The 16,656-nt window shown below is 46.3% G+C and overlaps 1 protein-coding gene across 2 annotated transcripts in view; it reads left to right on the top strand.

Moving 5' to 3' along the window:
• The window catches only part of MXRA8 (matrix remodeling associated 8), a 543,508-nt gene that overhangs the window by 488,364 nt on the left and 38,488 nt on the right, over nucleotides 1-16,656 (top strand). The window contains exon 1 of one of the 2 annotated variants that reach the window (XM_083163387.1): nucleotides 7,191-7,494. The exons of the other annotated variant lie outside the window; for it this stretch is intronic. Coding sequence (XP_083019513.1) covers nucleotides 7,446-7,494 — 49 coding nt within the window. The 5' untranslated portion in view covers nucleotides 7,191-7,445. Of the gene's footprint in view, nucleotides 1-7,190; nucleotides 7,495-16,656 lie in introns of those variants that run through there. 2 annotated transcript variants of the gene reach the window in all.

Genomic DNA, 16,656 nt, shown 5'->3' with positions numbered 1-16,656 from the left:
TTACAGAAATTATATATATAAAAAAAAAGAAATAGGGACATATAGAAGTGAAAGGGTGAAAAAAGTCAGTTTACATTTACTTTTGTAGGGTTAAGGTGCCCATATGCAATTTTGGCTGATTTCACCCAATTCTGACGGATTGGCCCAAGAAATCTGGTGAAAAGCGGCCAAATGTGTTTGACATCGGATCCGATCCAGAGATTCGACCACCTACAGAGATATCAGAATCGCAGTCGTCAGTGCACATTGCGGCTGCATCCGATTTATCGCATCCAATTTCCCATGAACTCCCCAGCATCTCCCCGGGAGTCCTTCAGGGCTATTTTTACATGCAATAAATTGCATGTAGAAATGGCACATAAAGTGCCAAATCGGATGGGAGGACCCCTAGGTAGCTGCCAAGGGAGTTCAAGGGAAATCGGTTACGACTTGCCTTTCAGACATACTTGCTGACTTCTTCGAACTCCTCTCTGGGAGAAGCCCGGAGAGGAGTGAAAGGGGGGCGGGAAAAGGCTACGTTTTGGGGGCAGGACGAGGCTGATGTCACCAAGCCCCGCCCCCTTGACTGGCAGCTGCAACAATTTGCGGGACCGTGGATGATGGGAGGGGCTAAAATGATGCGAAATTACGCGAATCGCAGCATTTTAGCCCCGCCCCCTCCCGCGGGCCCGTGAAATTCGGGGTTTATACCGCGGGGAAGGGGGGAACCAGGGCTATGGGGAAAATGCGGGAGACTTGCCCCCCTTCCCAAGGGGCCGGGAAGGGGACTCGATTTGAGAGACCATCCCGGCCATTCCGGGAGGGTAGGCAAGTATGCTTTCAGACAAGTGGCCCTAATATATGGGGACCTTTAGCTATATCATGAATATATGCACACAAACAATATCCATATGCCATACTTACATTTTATGAGAACAAATTTGTATTTTTGTATTTTATAAATAGACAGCCAATCCTCTTTCATTTGTTCTTATATAGACACATCGTCTACATGGATTTGCGTGGTAACAGTGCTGTACGGCTGAAATAGCACTTTTAGAATTGAAACCAAGAACATCTTTTCAGACACAAACAGCTGTAGGCTGTCTGCTCCAACACGATTATGCATTCCCAGGTGCCTGTGATCATGTGTGCCTACCCAGAATCCTTTACAACCTTAAGAATTCACGCCGTAACAGGTTTTATCATGTAATAGCAAAATTATATTGCAAATGATATTGTTTTGTGCTTATTATAGAGCTTCATTTTTTTTGGCAAAAACTATAAATGTAATATCCAACAGTAAGAATCGGTACTTGTTTCCTAGCACGGCGCCCGTCGCAGGTGATCGCATACCTTAACTTAAGGTATGCGATGGACGAGACCGACGCGATTTCAGGGCTATTTTTAGCCTTTTCCCTGACAATTAAAAAATTGCGTCCATCGCATGATTTAAGTTAAGGCATGCGATGCGACCGATGCGATGGACGCGATTTTATATAGGGAACAATGTTAAATGGGCCAATGGACCCCATTTTTCATTGTATACCCACCCTTATGGGTATTTTACATGTGAAATGCCCCCCCCCCCCCATTGTTAACGCCGTGGCAGTACGCGTCCTCCGACCTTTTCATACCCCCACTATCCACGTCGGCGTGGAGTTGATTTTATATAGTGTGGCGAGCACAGCGAGCGACTGAGCCCGAAGCGTGGTGAGTGCAGCGTGCCCCGCGAAGGGACGCGTAATACCTGTGAAGTAATGTGCGTCCCCTCGCGGGGCTCACTGCACTTGCCACGCTTCGGGCTCGGTGGCTCGCTGCGCTCGCCACACTATATAAAATCAACTCCACGCCGACGTGGATAGTGGGGGTATGAAAAGGCCTGGGGAGTGCCAGGGTCCACATCAATTACTTTTTGTGTGATCCTTTTATCTATAGCATACTGGCTGTTTTAGATTCAGGAACATACAGTTGTGCTCATAAGTTTACAGACCCTAGCAGAATGTGTGATTTTCTGGCCATTTGTCAGAGAATATGAATGATAACTCACAAACTTGTCTGTCACTCATGGTTAGTGGTTGGGTGAAGCCATTTATTGTCACACAACTGTGTTTACTCTTTTTAAATCATAATGACAACAGAAACTGCCCAATGATGAGTGCAAATTTTCCTCCAGTATTTTCTGATAACATTCTGCATTGATCTTGCCATCATTTAAAAAAAAAAAAATTCTACATTATGGAAATCGGGGTACAAGGTATGGCCCAGATATAGGCCCTTATTCTGATCGGTGCGGATATTCCCGCATTCTTACGGTGCGGTCCGCACGCCACGGTGTTTTGCCGCGTGCGGCCATCGTCCGTAGAAACGCCCACGTGTCCTCCGCATTCGGACGGACTCACTCTTTAAGAACAGGGCGTGTTTACGGACGACATACAAACCATGCGTGTGCGGGAGAAACACTCAGATTCGGCACGGTATTACAGAGTATTACAGAGTATGCTCGGGAATACCGCATCCGAACGGGAGCCAAGCGGTGCTACCGCACGTAAGCGGAGTATTTACGCCAAACAACCCACTATGAAGTATCTTCTGCTATACATCACATGACCCACTTATTCAATTACCTATCCTCATAAAAAACTGCTTATTTGGAATTGGAATCAATTAGATTCCAATATATCCTTACAAGCATGCCTAACACATGCATTGCACACATTAACCCTTACAGCATATGTGGGTGTTTAGTACGGGTTCCTTGAAGCAGCAATGGTTTCAATTAAAGCACTGACAAGCGTCCTATTAGTGAGTAATGAGTAAAGGAGTAGATTCTATTGGGTTCAGGTGTTAATGGTTGTAGTCATTAGGCGTACGTTCGCCTACCGCATGAACGAGTGGTGTCCGCAAAGCAATAGTACACTTGTGGACACCGCACATTTCTGCCCTTTTTGATCGCGTGCATTCGGAGTGGTTTCCGAATGTACGCCCCCCAACATAAGTGTACTCCCCCGTGTCCGCCCATGTTTCCGCCCCGTTTTGCCCACTTTGAAACTACGCCCATGTGCCATTCCGCATGACGCCCATAATACGCCCATATTTCCCGACTGATTGCGGGCAACAGTTTTGGACGGGATTTTGCCGAACTGGTACGGAGTCTAGGCGTGGCACATGCGCGTTGCGTTCTCCACGCATGCGCAGACGGCGAAAAGACGCGATCCGTAAGAATGCGGTAAAGTCCGCGTCAATCAGAATAAGGGCCTTATTGATGTGATTTGTGTGTGGGATAAATTGGGATTTGCAGGTGGGAGTAATATTTTTTGAAACTTTTTTAAAAGTGGCGTCAATAGACAAAACATATAGTAATACTCATTTTTGCATGTACTTTAATGGAAAACGATAGCTTTCTGGAACTCCAACAGGATCAGGATTCTGATACCTGAATACCAACAGTGGGCATCTCAATCAGTGAGTATGCGGGGCGGGTTAGGGTCCGGCTGGGGATGGGGGTTAGGTTTAGTCACTAGTGGGTTGACTTTGGTTTAGGCTGTGGGGAGAGGAAATTTAGAGTGAGGCTGTGGGGAGGGAGGATATGTTAGGTATAGGCACTTAGAAGGGGGGTTAGGGTCATGCTGCAGACCAGGGTGGTTAGGTTTAGTCGGCAAGGTGCAGGGGTTAGTGTTAGGCAATAGTGGAGAGGGTTATGGTCAGGGAGGTTTAGGCTTTAGGGAGGGTAAGAGGAGGGTAGGGGGTGGGACTGTCTCCATTGGAATACCAGTGTCACAATTTTGTATTTCCTGCCCTACCATCCACTAGGGTGTGGTGGGAGAATAAAATAGTGTGCCGAGCGCAGCGAGGAACCGAGTCCAAAGCATGGCGAGCGCAGCAGGCCATGCGAGGGGACGCGGTGCACTTTAATCTGTGTCTTTGACAACATGTGTTGACATTGGGGGCAAAATACAGTGACCCGTCACTGAGCGGCAATGTTGCATGTGCATAGTCTATTCACAGGAGACAGAGGAGCTGGCGGCATGGCTAGCAGCTCCCACAGCACTGGCAATGCCCCCACAGCAACGGCAGAAGAGCGCATGAGTCACGATCACGGCATTCAGACAAAGCCACGCCCCATTTCTCTGAGGCCACACCCCCTTTCCAGCGCGGGAGTGGATTTGCCTTGCAGGTGTCCTGGTTCAGGGACACTGTATGTTGGGAGCAGGCTCGGACTGGCCCAGCGGTGAGCCGGGGAAATCCCCGGTGGGCCCTACCACATTCATAACCACGCCCTCTTTTGCAGGTGGGCGTGGCTGCTCGGCATCGCTGAAGGGATTGCAAAAAAACGCGCTACTCTAGCGCGTATTTCACTCCAATTGGTCCCCGGGGACGCGCTGTGCTCACTCCAATTGGTCCCCGGGGACACGCTGTGCTCACTCCAATTGGTCCCCGGTGAGTGCGTGGGTTACAGCCATACACCAAGCGGCCCCGGCAGTGAGGCAGAGTGTGGCCAAGGAAGTGCCCTCCCCGGATGTGTGTGCGGCCTGGGCTGCTGCTGCCACAGGGATTCAGGAGTCGGGACTAGCAGGAAGGAGGGAGGAGGACTGGGAGGAGGCGTGCGGGCACCGCGATCTGCTGCCGCCGCCGCACCGGGCACAGTGAGCGTCTCCCCTGGAGGACATGCTGACACAAAGGGACAGCACCATGTCCCAGCTGGTAGATCACTCCCACAAGGTCCGAGTCAAGGCGTACTTCAATGGGTGAGTAGCTGCACTGGGGCATTCCCATCTCTGCCCCAGTGCTGCTGAGAGCTGGGGGATGGGACGGGCTGGGATGCTACTGACCACTCTGTCACTCTCAGCAGAAGGGGTGAGCGGGCTGTCTGTTCGGCAGGGGACTGGATGTAGCTGGAAGAGCTGACACACTGCTTAACTCAGAGCAGTATGTCAGCTATTCCAGCCGCATCCAGTACCCCGCCGGGGGGACCTATGTAATGTATTATATGCAGAGGAAAAAGTGCTCTGGGGGGGCCTATGTATGGGGGGGCTATGTGGGGGTACATATGTGCCATATTATTTGGGGGGGGCAGGACCTATGTGCTGTTTTATATGTGGTGAGGCCTATGTGCTGTACTATTATCTGAGTGGGGGGCCTATGTGCTGTACTATTATATGGGTGGGGAGGACCAGTGTGCTGTATTATATGTGTGGGGCAATGTGCTGTACTTTATCTGTGTGGGGAGGACCCATGTGCTGTATTATATGTGTGGGGCAATGTGCTGTACTTTATCTGTGTGGGGAGGACCCATGTGCTGTATTATATGTGTGGGGCAATGTGCTGTACTTTATCTGTGTGGGGAGGACCCATGTGCTGTATTATATGTGTGGGGCAATGTGCTGTACTTTATCTGTGTGGGGAGGACCCATGTGCTGTATTATATGTGCGGGGCAATGTGCTGTACTTTATCTGTGTGGGGAGGACCCATGTGCTGTATTATATGTGTGGGGCAATGTGCTGTACTTTATCTGTGTGGGGAGGACCCATGTGCTGTATTATATGTGTGGGGCTATGTGCTGTACTTTATCTGTGTGGGGAGGACCCATGTGCTGTATTATATGTGTGGGGCAATGTGCTGTACTTTATCTGTGTGGGGAGGACCCATGTGCTGTATTATATGTGTGGGGCTACGTGATGTACTTTATCTGTGTGGGGAGGACCCATGTGCTGTATTATATGTGTGGGGCTATGTGCTGTACTTTATCTGTGTGGGGAGGACCCATGTGCTGTATTATATGTGTGGGGCTATGTGCTGTACTTTATCTGTGTGGGGAGGACCCATGTGCTGTATTATATGTGTGGGGCAATGTGCTGTACTATTATCTGTGGGGAGGACCCATGTGCTGTATTATATGTGTGGGGCAATGTGCTGTACTTTATCTGTGTGGGGACGACCCATGTGCTGTATTAAATGTGCGGGGCTATGTGCTGTACTTTTTCTGTGTGGGGAGGACCTATGTGCTGTATTATATGTGGGGGGCTACGTGCTGTACTTTATCTGTGTGGGGAGGACCCATGTGCTGTATTATATGTGGTGGAGCCTATGTGCTGTACTATTATCTGTGTGGGGAGGACCCATGTGCTGTATTATATGTGTGGGGCTATGTGCTGTACTTTATCTGTGTGGGGACGACCCATGTGCTGTATTAAATGTGCGGGGCTATGTGCTGTACTTTTTCTGTGTGGGGAGGACCCATGTGCTGTATTATATGTGCGGGGCTACGTGCTGTACTTTATCTGTGTGGGGAGGACCCATGTGCTGTATTATATGTGGGGGGCTACGTGCTGTACTTTATCTGTGTGGGGAGGACGCATGTGCTGTATTATATGTGGTGGGGCCTATGTGCTGTACTATTATCTGAGTGGGGGGGGCTATGTGCTGTACTATTATATGGGTGGGGAGGACCCATGTGCTGTATTATCTGGGGGGGGGGCTATTTGCTGTATTATCTGTGGAACCTATGTGCATTATTATCAGGGTGGGGGATTTACGGATCAGATGTCACACACCTGCGATTTTGGGCCGATTTTGCACGATTATCAGCCCAAAGTGCTGAAATTGGATGAAATTGGCCCAAAATCGCATAGTGTATAGCCACTCCTCTCTGGTCAGGTAGCCACACCCCTTCAAAAAGACCACGCCCCTTGGTGGGCCCCTGTGAGTGCATTTCCCTGGTGGGCCCTACATGCCCCAGTTCGACACTGGTTGGGAGGTATGCCACTGATGTTCTGATTCATTCTTACATACGCCCTCACCAATGCGCATACCTTTCTTGATAAACAGTTGCAGTCCTGGTATCTGGTTGTCATTTTGCAGGAAATATCATTGTAGAGCCATGTAATCAGATTATACAGTGTTAAGGTGCACGGTAATATAATAACCTCTGTCCCCTTCTGTTGTGTATTTGGTTCTCAGAATTCTTCTGAGTCACTTCTCAAAAAAAGAGAAAACCCTATCACAGCGGCTGTATCATCACTTGGCAAGAACAAGTCCAATGCAAACAAACTAGATAGGAGATTCAACTCCACCAAACATACTGTAACTTGCACTCACAACAGCTGGGCCTTGTACAGGAGTCAAGAAAATAAATTCCATGCTAGGAGCAAGAAAGAGAGGGGTGATGGGAAGAGAGGAGGTTTTATAGTTCCCAGTTGTTTCTGGGTCTGTGTGCAATCCAGAGTGAGAGGCTGGATTAGGCCAAGCTGCGGAGAGAGGATAGGGCGAGGAGAAAAAGGGAAAAAAAAGAAAAGGGCTGTAAGTTATTAGGTGGAGCGAAGGACTTTATGCAGATGTTAAGTTGTTCATGACTATCCACTGAGGAGTGATGTCACACTGAGCAGCACAACAACAAGAGCAGGGGACTGGTAACGCAAAGAACACAGGTGACCGAGAACAGCAGCAACAAACCTCAGCGCCAGAGATGGGGATAACGCACAAACTTCTGTTATGCCAACTTGTTATTCTGCACAGTAAGATTTTCCATTATTATCCAATGTTGCTGTATGGAATGCAGGAATGTATCATTTGTGTGAGCTTAGACGAGTTCTTGCACTTCGTAACCTATAGCTCTAATGCATAATTAACCTACAGTATAGCTATTTAAGTGTTGTGGTACTAATAGTTGCAGCCTGCCCAGTCAGATGGACTTTTATTTCCACAGCTGTGGAACAGAGGTCCGCGGCGCAATCAATGATTAAATAAAAAATAAAAGTTTTTCTTGAGTCCATCACTTGGATTGTGCAAGCTGAAATGCTCCATTTTCCCATCATTGTCTCCCAGCTATTAATATAATTGCGGTCATTGGCTGCCTGGTGGCTGTTGCTGGGCTGCTGTCGGGGGGCATGGCGTTTTTGGTCCAGCTTGTATCGTTTTTCTCTTGGTTCTTCTTTGTGTTTGCCCAGCCATCGGCTTTTGGCAGACGTTTCCATCTTGCAGTTGGTACAGTTTGTGTAAGGCTGCAAAATTCCGCAGCAGGGCCAAGTGGGAACATTAGCCATTCTTTCATACGCACACCAGGATTTTCCATGATATATAGATGACAATCTTATTTAAAGGTGCAGGTAAGACATCATTTACTTTCAGAATCTGACCCCCGCGGGTTCGCAAGCAGGACCGATGTTGAAGCCCTGCACAAGTGCGTATTCGCTTCTGTGCGGGAGCCTTCGGAGACTTGCATAGTCTCGTGGCACTCGCACAGGGATGAGCGTGATGGAGGCGGGCAGGGGGCGCCCAGGTAAATGCGAACGCAGACGGGAACCTACCGGCCAGGGGCTGGTGGCTGACGTCACAGGATGTCCGCCGCCCGCCCAGTTCTCAGATCAGGACGCCGCAAGTCAGCAGAGATTACTTAGATTTGTGAGCGCTGTAGAAATCATTAGATCGTCGATAACCTTTGATTGATTTTGGGCCCACGCGCTACCCTGTGACGTTTATGCAAAACATTCATCCGCAGTGTGGCAGGAAAATTCGCTGGGCGGAGGTGCCGGCATACGCTCGCCCAGCGGCCGTCGTTACATGGCTTTCTAAGCAGCCAGCAAAATACTGCTGCTTAGCGAGTCAACCAGAATCAGGACAATGGTGTGATTCTGGCCGTCCATTTTGACGACATAGTCAAACGCAAATAGAAAGTTAGTTCGAATCGCACAGTATTCAGCCACAAATGGTCAAAAATCGGTAGTCAAAGGTCTATACATGTTTGTAATATTCCTCAGCAATTCCGCACTCAGGTATTACACAATCTTCCATTTGATAGTGTTTAACTGAGAAAGTAAATTCCAATACAATTACATAACGCAGCCATTTGGATGGTGTATCAGGCGACTAACAAATACACTATACAGATTGGGCCACTGTCTTCATTTCCGCAAGCATGCCATATCTGTATAGCCGGCGAGCGCTGGCAGACGGGGACGCGGGATCGTGTCCGATTGCCGAGATTCTGTACCCCAAAACCTTTCCTGGAAATGATTCTACCCCTCCTGTATAGCTTGTGATCACACACAATATTGTTCAGTGCCAAGTCCAGAAAACATAAGTTACAGGGCTGATCACTGAACTATGAGAGTTTTACAGGATGTGTCGCCCAATTCGGAAATGTTTGGGACCAGAAGTATTTTTGATTTCTTCCTATTTCGGAATATTTACATATCATAATGTATCTTAGGGATGTATACGATGTGCTCTGTACTTTTTATACTAGATCGCATCCCATCTAGTTCAAAACACATGTGATGTGCTACAGTAGCGTGCATTGTGTACTAGACGAGGTGCGAGCTAGTACAAAAAGTACAAGCTGCACATACTTTATGTGCTGTGCGATGGTATGTGCGCGGGAGCACGCGTCGCATCGCATCGCAATGGCAAAACGCACTGTTTATGCCCACCATAAGTCTAAACACAACGAGCATTTATGTATCATATTCACCTTATACAGCCTGGAGGTTATTTATTTTATATAATAGTTTTAATAATTTTTTGCATGAAACAAAGTTGTGTACATTGGAGCATCAGAAAATAAAGGTGTCACTTTCTAGCTGAAAACAGTTTTGGATTTTGGGATATTTTGGATATCGGATTTTTGGATTGAATTGTCTCAACCTGTATTTCTGACAATTTTGTACTCTCCAACCAAAACATTGATTTTTTTTTTTTGGTGAATACAGATCACTATTGGTGAAATTTTCCTAAGATGTGAAAGTATTTCACAGGTCATGTAGCATCATTTTTAATAGTCAGTATGGTGTTTGGCATAATACGTAATGGACATTATGGTGTATGGCTTAACATGTAATGGGCATTATGATGTACATTTTTATGTCCCTGTTTATGAGGCATGTTGTGAATTTTGGCTCCATCCATGTGGCATTATATGAAATTTGGCACAATCCGTGTGGCATTATATGAAATTTGGCACAATCCATGTGGCATTATGTGAATTTTGGCTCAATCCGTGTGACATTATGTGAATTTTGGCTCATTCCATTTGCCATCATGTGTAAGGGGCAAGTATAACGGGGTCTAGTATTTTGTTGCATAATGTGTAGAAGTTGTATATGGTGTGGTACCCTACACTCAAAGACACGCCCCTTTTGAGTGGTCACACCCCCTTTCCCAGAGTGCACCTTCGGCGCGCGCACAACTATATCCTTCACTTTTGTCTCCAAGGTGGTCCTGTGTACTTTAAACGCCAGGGTCTATTTTCCGCCCTCTCTCTTAGCATGTACACTGGCACCACAATTCCCCCCTTCCCCCTCCCAAACCCTCTCCTATCATGGTACTCCCCCCCCCCTTTTGTCATTTTCTCCTGGATCCGCCCCTTGATGGCCCCACATAAATTATCTAACTCACTGGGTTTTGTGGAATCAGTGAATCACGTATCATAGGCAATAGTTGATTACATAAATAGTAATAACAAAGTATAATATGTTGTGAGTTAGCTTTCAGGCACCTTTTTTCATTTATACAGCTATACATTCTACAAAAATGTCAGTTTTGGCACAATTCCTTTTGATAATGATCAAAGCTTTTTTCTGTAGTTCTCTATGAGGACCTTGATATGTGTTGCAATAATGTTTTGTTGGGGTTATTTAATACACTCTCCCTATAGCTATCTGTAAATGCTGTCAGCCTTCTTTAATCTATTCTATGGGATCTTCTGATTGGTCCCAGATGAGCAGATGCTCCTCCCGTCACCGCATATTTTCTGCTAATTGCATCCATAGCTCTGTTGCAAGGCGGTGGATGAACCCGCCATAAAGTCATCATGAAAGCCATCCTTAAAGTTTAGAGGGGAGATGTACTAAGAGTTGTATAGGAATACAGTGGAGAGAGATAAAATATCAGCCGATCAGCTCCCGTCTTCCTTCCTACCACCTATTACCAACAGCATGCCAGCTGGAGTATTACTAGCAGTGCAAAATCCAGGGGTATGGGTCTTAGGGTCGACACAATTAAGGTCAACAGTCAATATGTTGATGTTGACTTCTTGCTTAACACGTTGATCTAATGCATTTCGATCTATTTCATGTGTCAACGTTTTGACTGTCGAACTAGACACTGTCGACCTAATGAGCTCATCCCAAATCTGTCATCCGTAGGTGTTTGCCCCAGGTTGTAGCCCTGGATACATACGATTTCTCACATAGCCCCACACACCCCAGGAGCAGTAGGTGCCCATCCCAGTGTGCAGAACAGCGGCCTAGTGACACAATGTTATTGTAAGCGCAGAATTTTACTCTCATCCTCTATTAAAATCTGCATGAAGCGTGGAATTTTACCGCGAGGAGGTTCGACCTGATGACACAACTAGTTTGCCAGCACCTCCATCCCGCCAACCTGCTTCTCCTCTCTCTGGTCTTCTCCTGGAGCCGAAACTTATTTGGCCAAATTATCATAGAATATTTTCTGCTTGATTGCAAATATTTCGTATCCCCAACAGCCTCAACCTCCACAGAATTTTATGGGGGGTGCAATGCTGCTAGATCTACCAACTTCACATTCTGGAGATTGGTTCCTCCAGCTACCACCCTCTGAACACTTAGCTTATGGCAGTGGTTCCCAAACTGTGTGCCGTGGCTCCCTGGGGTGCCTCGGGACACATGCAGGGGTGCCCTGGGTTGGTGGTCCAGGACCAACTCAGATCATGAATGGTTAGATATTTATGAGCAAAACCAGTGCTGGTGGCTGCCAATCATAAAATGTGTACAAACATAAGCAAATCCTGCACTTTACCACATAACTGATCCTAAGAATAGCATATAAACCCAATCTAATTAATTATTTTTTTGGCCATGGGGTGCCGTGAAAAAATTCTGATACTCTAGGGTGCCTTGATTCAAAAAAGATTGGGAACCCCTGGCTTATGGGCTACACTGTGCGTAGTTAGCCACAAGAAGATTCCCCTGGAATCCTCCGTGGTAATGACAGCCTCCCATGTGCCTTCCGCGGAACCACCCGCGCCCTGTCAGAACTCTGAGCACATCGCATTACATAGGCAGTTCTTGATAAATGGGCCCGTAAGTATCGGAACTGATAGTACATGATGTGGATAGTGTGGAGCCATAATGCTCAGCCCCCTCCATAAGTGGTAATGTAGCTTTTAGTTCATCATAGTAGACTATGCTTCGGGGAGGGTTCTAAAATACTGTATGCCTTAAACACTGCTGAAAAGGAAGACAAAGCACAAGGATTTGCCTATGCTTTTAACAAGCATGGTTTTTTAACACTCATGTGTATAAGCCCTTAGGGATACATTTTATAGTTCTCAATAAAAGTATGTTTTTGTAGCTGCAAAACCTGCCTGACTGGTTCCCACTCACTGTGCTTTTCCCCACATACGTTTCATAACAAGGAACACATACTAAGACAGTAGAACAATTTATACATGCATGAAATAGACGTATGGATATATCATACTTCCCTACTTTTGAAAACTAGTTTCAGGGAGATTATAGTTGGTAATAGAATTTTGCAAAGCACCTCCTTTGAGGGGGCGTGTCATGCTCCACCCAAAGGGCGTGTCTAGTTCCATATATGGAGAGATTGTGATCGTGGCATCTAGAAGCATGGGTGTGCACTGCTACATCTGAGAGGAATCTTTTTAAAATGACTTATATCCAAATGTAGATGAGCCCCAAAGCAGTTAGTAAGAGCTACTATACTTGGTATAGTGCTGGGAAATGCTGCTGATGATTCAATGTAAATGTATCTGTCTCTCATTCCTTTTTTCCCTCAAAATGTAACAGTGTAATGTGGGCTAGGTGACATGAGGGAGATTGCTAGACTAATGATGGAAAGAGGGAGATTGCTGCTATCTCAGGGAGTCTCCTGCCGAATGCAGGGAGGTAGGCAACTATGGGATATATCCTTAAGAAGAAATAAGGATCAAATATGGTTTGAGGTAACAATGGGGCAGATGTATGAAGCCTTAACAAGAGATAAATACAAGTGTGATAAGGAGAGATAAACGTCCAGCCAATCAGCTCCTTACTGATTTTTTTCAAACACAGCCTGTAACATGGCAGTTAGCAGGTGATTGGCTGGACGTTTATCTCTCTTTATCACCCTTCCATTTATCTCTTGTTAAGGCTTAATACATCTGCCCCCATATCGTTAAAAAAGGGGAAGACTAGATGGACCAAATGGTTCTTATCAGCCATTAAATTTTATGGGGGAAATTTACTAAAATGGGAATTCTATTTCCTATGGGATGTTGCTAAGGGCAACCAATCATAATCTACTTACTTATTTAGCTCCTTCTAGAAGATAATAGATAGTATCTAAATTTCGCCCTATGTATCTATTTTTTGCACCAGAAAATATTGCAACCTTTGCTGCTGCGTATTATAGAGCAACACTGTTAAACCTATAGAAAATCAAACGTTTTCCTATTAATTAACCTCTGAATCTGCCCCTGAGAGGACTAGCAGTAGGGTGACCAACTCATCCCTTTAATCCGGGACACATATTAATTACACAGGTTCTGTGGCAGTTTAAAACCAGGTGAAATGGAGTCTTGAGGTGTGGCAGTTCAAAACCAGGTGAAAGCCAGCCACAGAACCTGTGTAATTAATATGTGTCCCGGATTAAAGGGATGAGTTGGTCACCCCTAACTAGCAGGAACACTATAGTATTGCACAAGGGGGTACACTGCGCTAAAAAATAAGTAGTAATAAACAATTGTGTGCCAATGGAATGAAAGGTAATAATTTTTAATTAAAAAAACATATAAAAGAACATGGGGTATGACATATAAATGTGGGTAAAAATTCACCAAGTAAAATCAATAGGGGGGTGCTAAAATTGTCCAGTAAATACGGTACCGTATTAATGTAGCCACTGATGAGTAAGTCCATTCCTATATTGCCTCCTTGTAAATAGCTGGGTCATGTGATAACCCAAAGTCCAGAGTCACCCGCGGTAGGAGTTAGTGTGGAGTGTTGTTCTCCTATTTAGAATGGATGTCCTCCGTTCGGGTTCATTCCTGGATGGGCCCTTTTTTATAGGGTCCCCAATAAGTATCCGTGATGTTTTGGGATAATAGACAAGGAGACTGGTCCGGATCAAAGCAATAGTAGGTGGCAAGGTCCAAAACTGGATGGGAGCACCCTTTGATAAAGCCAATTCTTGGCGAAACGCGTTGGTGAACAAAGAGTGTGCTCCCATCCAGTTTTGGACCTTGCCACCTACTATTGCTTTGATCCGGACCAGTCTCCTTGTCTATTATCCCAAAACATCACGGATACTTATTGGGGACCCTATAAAAAAGGGCCCATCCAGGATTGAACCCGAACGGAGGACATCCATTCTAAATAGGAGAACAACACTCCACACTAACTCCTACCGCGGGTGACTCTGGACTTTGGGTTACCACATGACCCAGCTATTTACAAGGAGGCAATATAGGAACGGACTTACTCATCAGTGGCTACATTAATACGGTACCGTATTTACTGGACAATTTTAACACCCCCCTATTGATTTTACTTGGTGAATTTTTACCCACATTTATATGTCATACCCCATGTTCTTTTATATGTTTTTTTAATTAAAAATTATTACCTTTCATTCCATTGGCACACAATTGTTTATTACTACTTATTTTTTAGCGCAGTGTACCCCCTTGTGTTTTTCTGTATCCAAAAGGAGGCTGACTACCCCCTACCCACACTGCAGCTTGGCAAAGCACCCCATATCTATTGTGCCCCCTACACGAGGCGGTAACCAGTTACCCCCTCTCCCCCCCAGCACACTATAGTATTGCAGCTGGTCATCTAGCATCACCTAATTGGACGCAGGAGCAATTTTCCACCACGACTGATATATAGGGAGCACAGGATCATATACATGTGGAGCACTGTAGATTGGTGACGTGCAGTGAGGTCAGTGGCTGGTGAGGCACCTGCATAGCCCCTCCCCCACACACACACGCCAGCTCTGGTTCCCAAAATATGGGGGACAAAGTGAGTAGAGGTCCCCCGTAATTTAGGAACCAGCACTGGGCTCTTGTGTTGGCCCTGGTTCCCAAAATGTGGGGCACAAAATGAGTAGGGGGTCCCCTTATTTTTGACATAGCCAGGGGGCACTCTTGACAGGGTCCCGTGGCCAAAACATTACCCACCTCAGTTCTTGAGGAGGTGGGACCCCCCCCCCCCCCCAAAAAAAAATAAACGGGTCCCCCCTTCTCTAGAGTTCTTTTGCATTACTGCCGCCTCCCAGGACTTGGTCTTCAGGAGCTCTTTTAGGCTCCTCCTCTGCCGTTGGACTGCCTGTCCCATGGCTCGCACTGGCTTATATAGCCAGCTCAAGGGGAAAGGGCGATGAAGTGGCCAGCCATAATTGGCTGCCGGCGGCCATTTTGAAAAAGTCTCCAATGCCCGGCCTGCTACTTCTGCCGCTGATGCCCTCTCCCGCCGCTCCCCGCACTCTGCAAGCCTGTTCATTAAACTTTACTGACACTGGGCAGCAGGACAGTGGATTAGTCTGTCAGTGTGTGACAGACTGATCCACTCTCTATTACTTCTGTCTCAATGACAGGGGCGTGCATCCCTGTCACTGAGGTAGAGTGATCAGGTGCAGCTTCCCCATTCATTTTCAATGGGGTTTGCAGCCTCTGTTTCTGCCGGCAGCTTAACCCCGTTCCCCTGCTCGTTCAGTTTTACAATTGCCTGTCAGCCTCCCCATAGTGCCCCACACTCATAAATAATAATACAAAAATACAAATATAGATATTTATAACACAGTGTATGTATTTTTTTATTATTATTTATGACAGGGGAGGCACTGCCTCCCCTCCCTCCCTGACTGCAAGTCCCTGCTGTAGATACCATTCTGAGAAGAACTCATCATCATGTTTAAAAACAGGGATGGAGGGTGGTCACTGCTAAATGTCAAACCTTAAATCCACACAAAATATGTGTTAAAATCATAGACTTGCAAACTAGTAGCTATAACTGAGAAGAGGAACTATAGACTTTACAAAAAGGGAGAGTGAGTGGGGGGGGGGGGGGGGGAATAAAAAATGTATATAAAGCAAATTAAATTTGTCTTGGTATAATGTAAATAGTGTGTTTAAATTATGTTCACTCACATTTACATCATTTGAAGTTCACTCTATTAGGGTTTTTTCCCCTTTCTCTCTGCGTGTTGCTGCTATCTATCGCCCACCTGGGCTTCCCAAACCTCAATTTCTGGAAGATTTCTCTGCCTGGCTCCCCCATTTCTTATCCTCTGACATCTCCACTGTCATCCTGGGGGACTTCAATATTGCTCTTGACAGTTCACCATCTTTGCATGCTTCCAAACTCCTCTCTATAACCTCCTCTCTTGGCCTCTCCCAGTGGTCTGACTCCTCTACTCATGAGGAAGGCCACTGCCTTGACCTTGTTTTCACCAGGCTGTGCACAGTCTCTGATTTTACTAACACTCCCTTCCCTCTCTCAGATCACAATCTCATTACCCTCTCGTTTTCCTCCATTACCCCAAGCCCACTGACAGTGAAATCATGCAAGCCTACTCTAACCCGCAGAAATACTACTTTCCACCCCCATGCAACAGCTCTCATTATTTTCTACATTTACCTCTCCTAACTCTGCTGTTTCCCACCTCTACCAAACTCTTGAAACAGCCCTTGA

This window comes from Crinia signifera, chromosome 19 (assembly GCF_055691185.1).
Source record: "Crinia signifera chromosome 19, ASM5569118v1, whole genome shotgun sequence".
Classification (NCBI taxonomy): domain Eukaryota; kingdom Metazoa; phylum Chordata; class Amphibia; order Anura; family Myobatrachidae; genus Crinia; species Crinia signifera.
The sequence above is the reverse complement of the archived record's forward strand: the minus strand, read 5'-3'. Positions and strand labels throughout refer to the sequence as shown.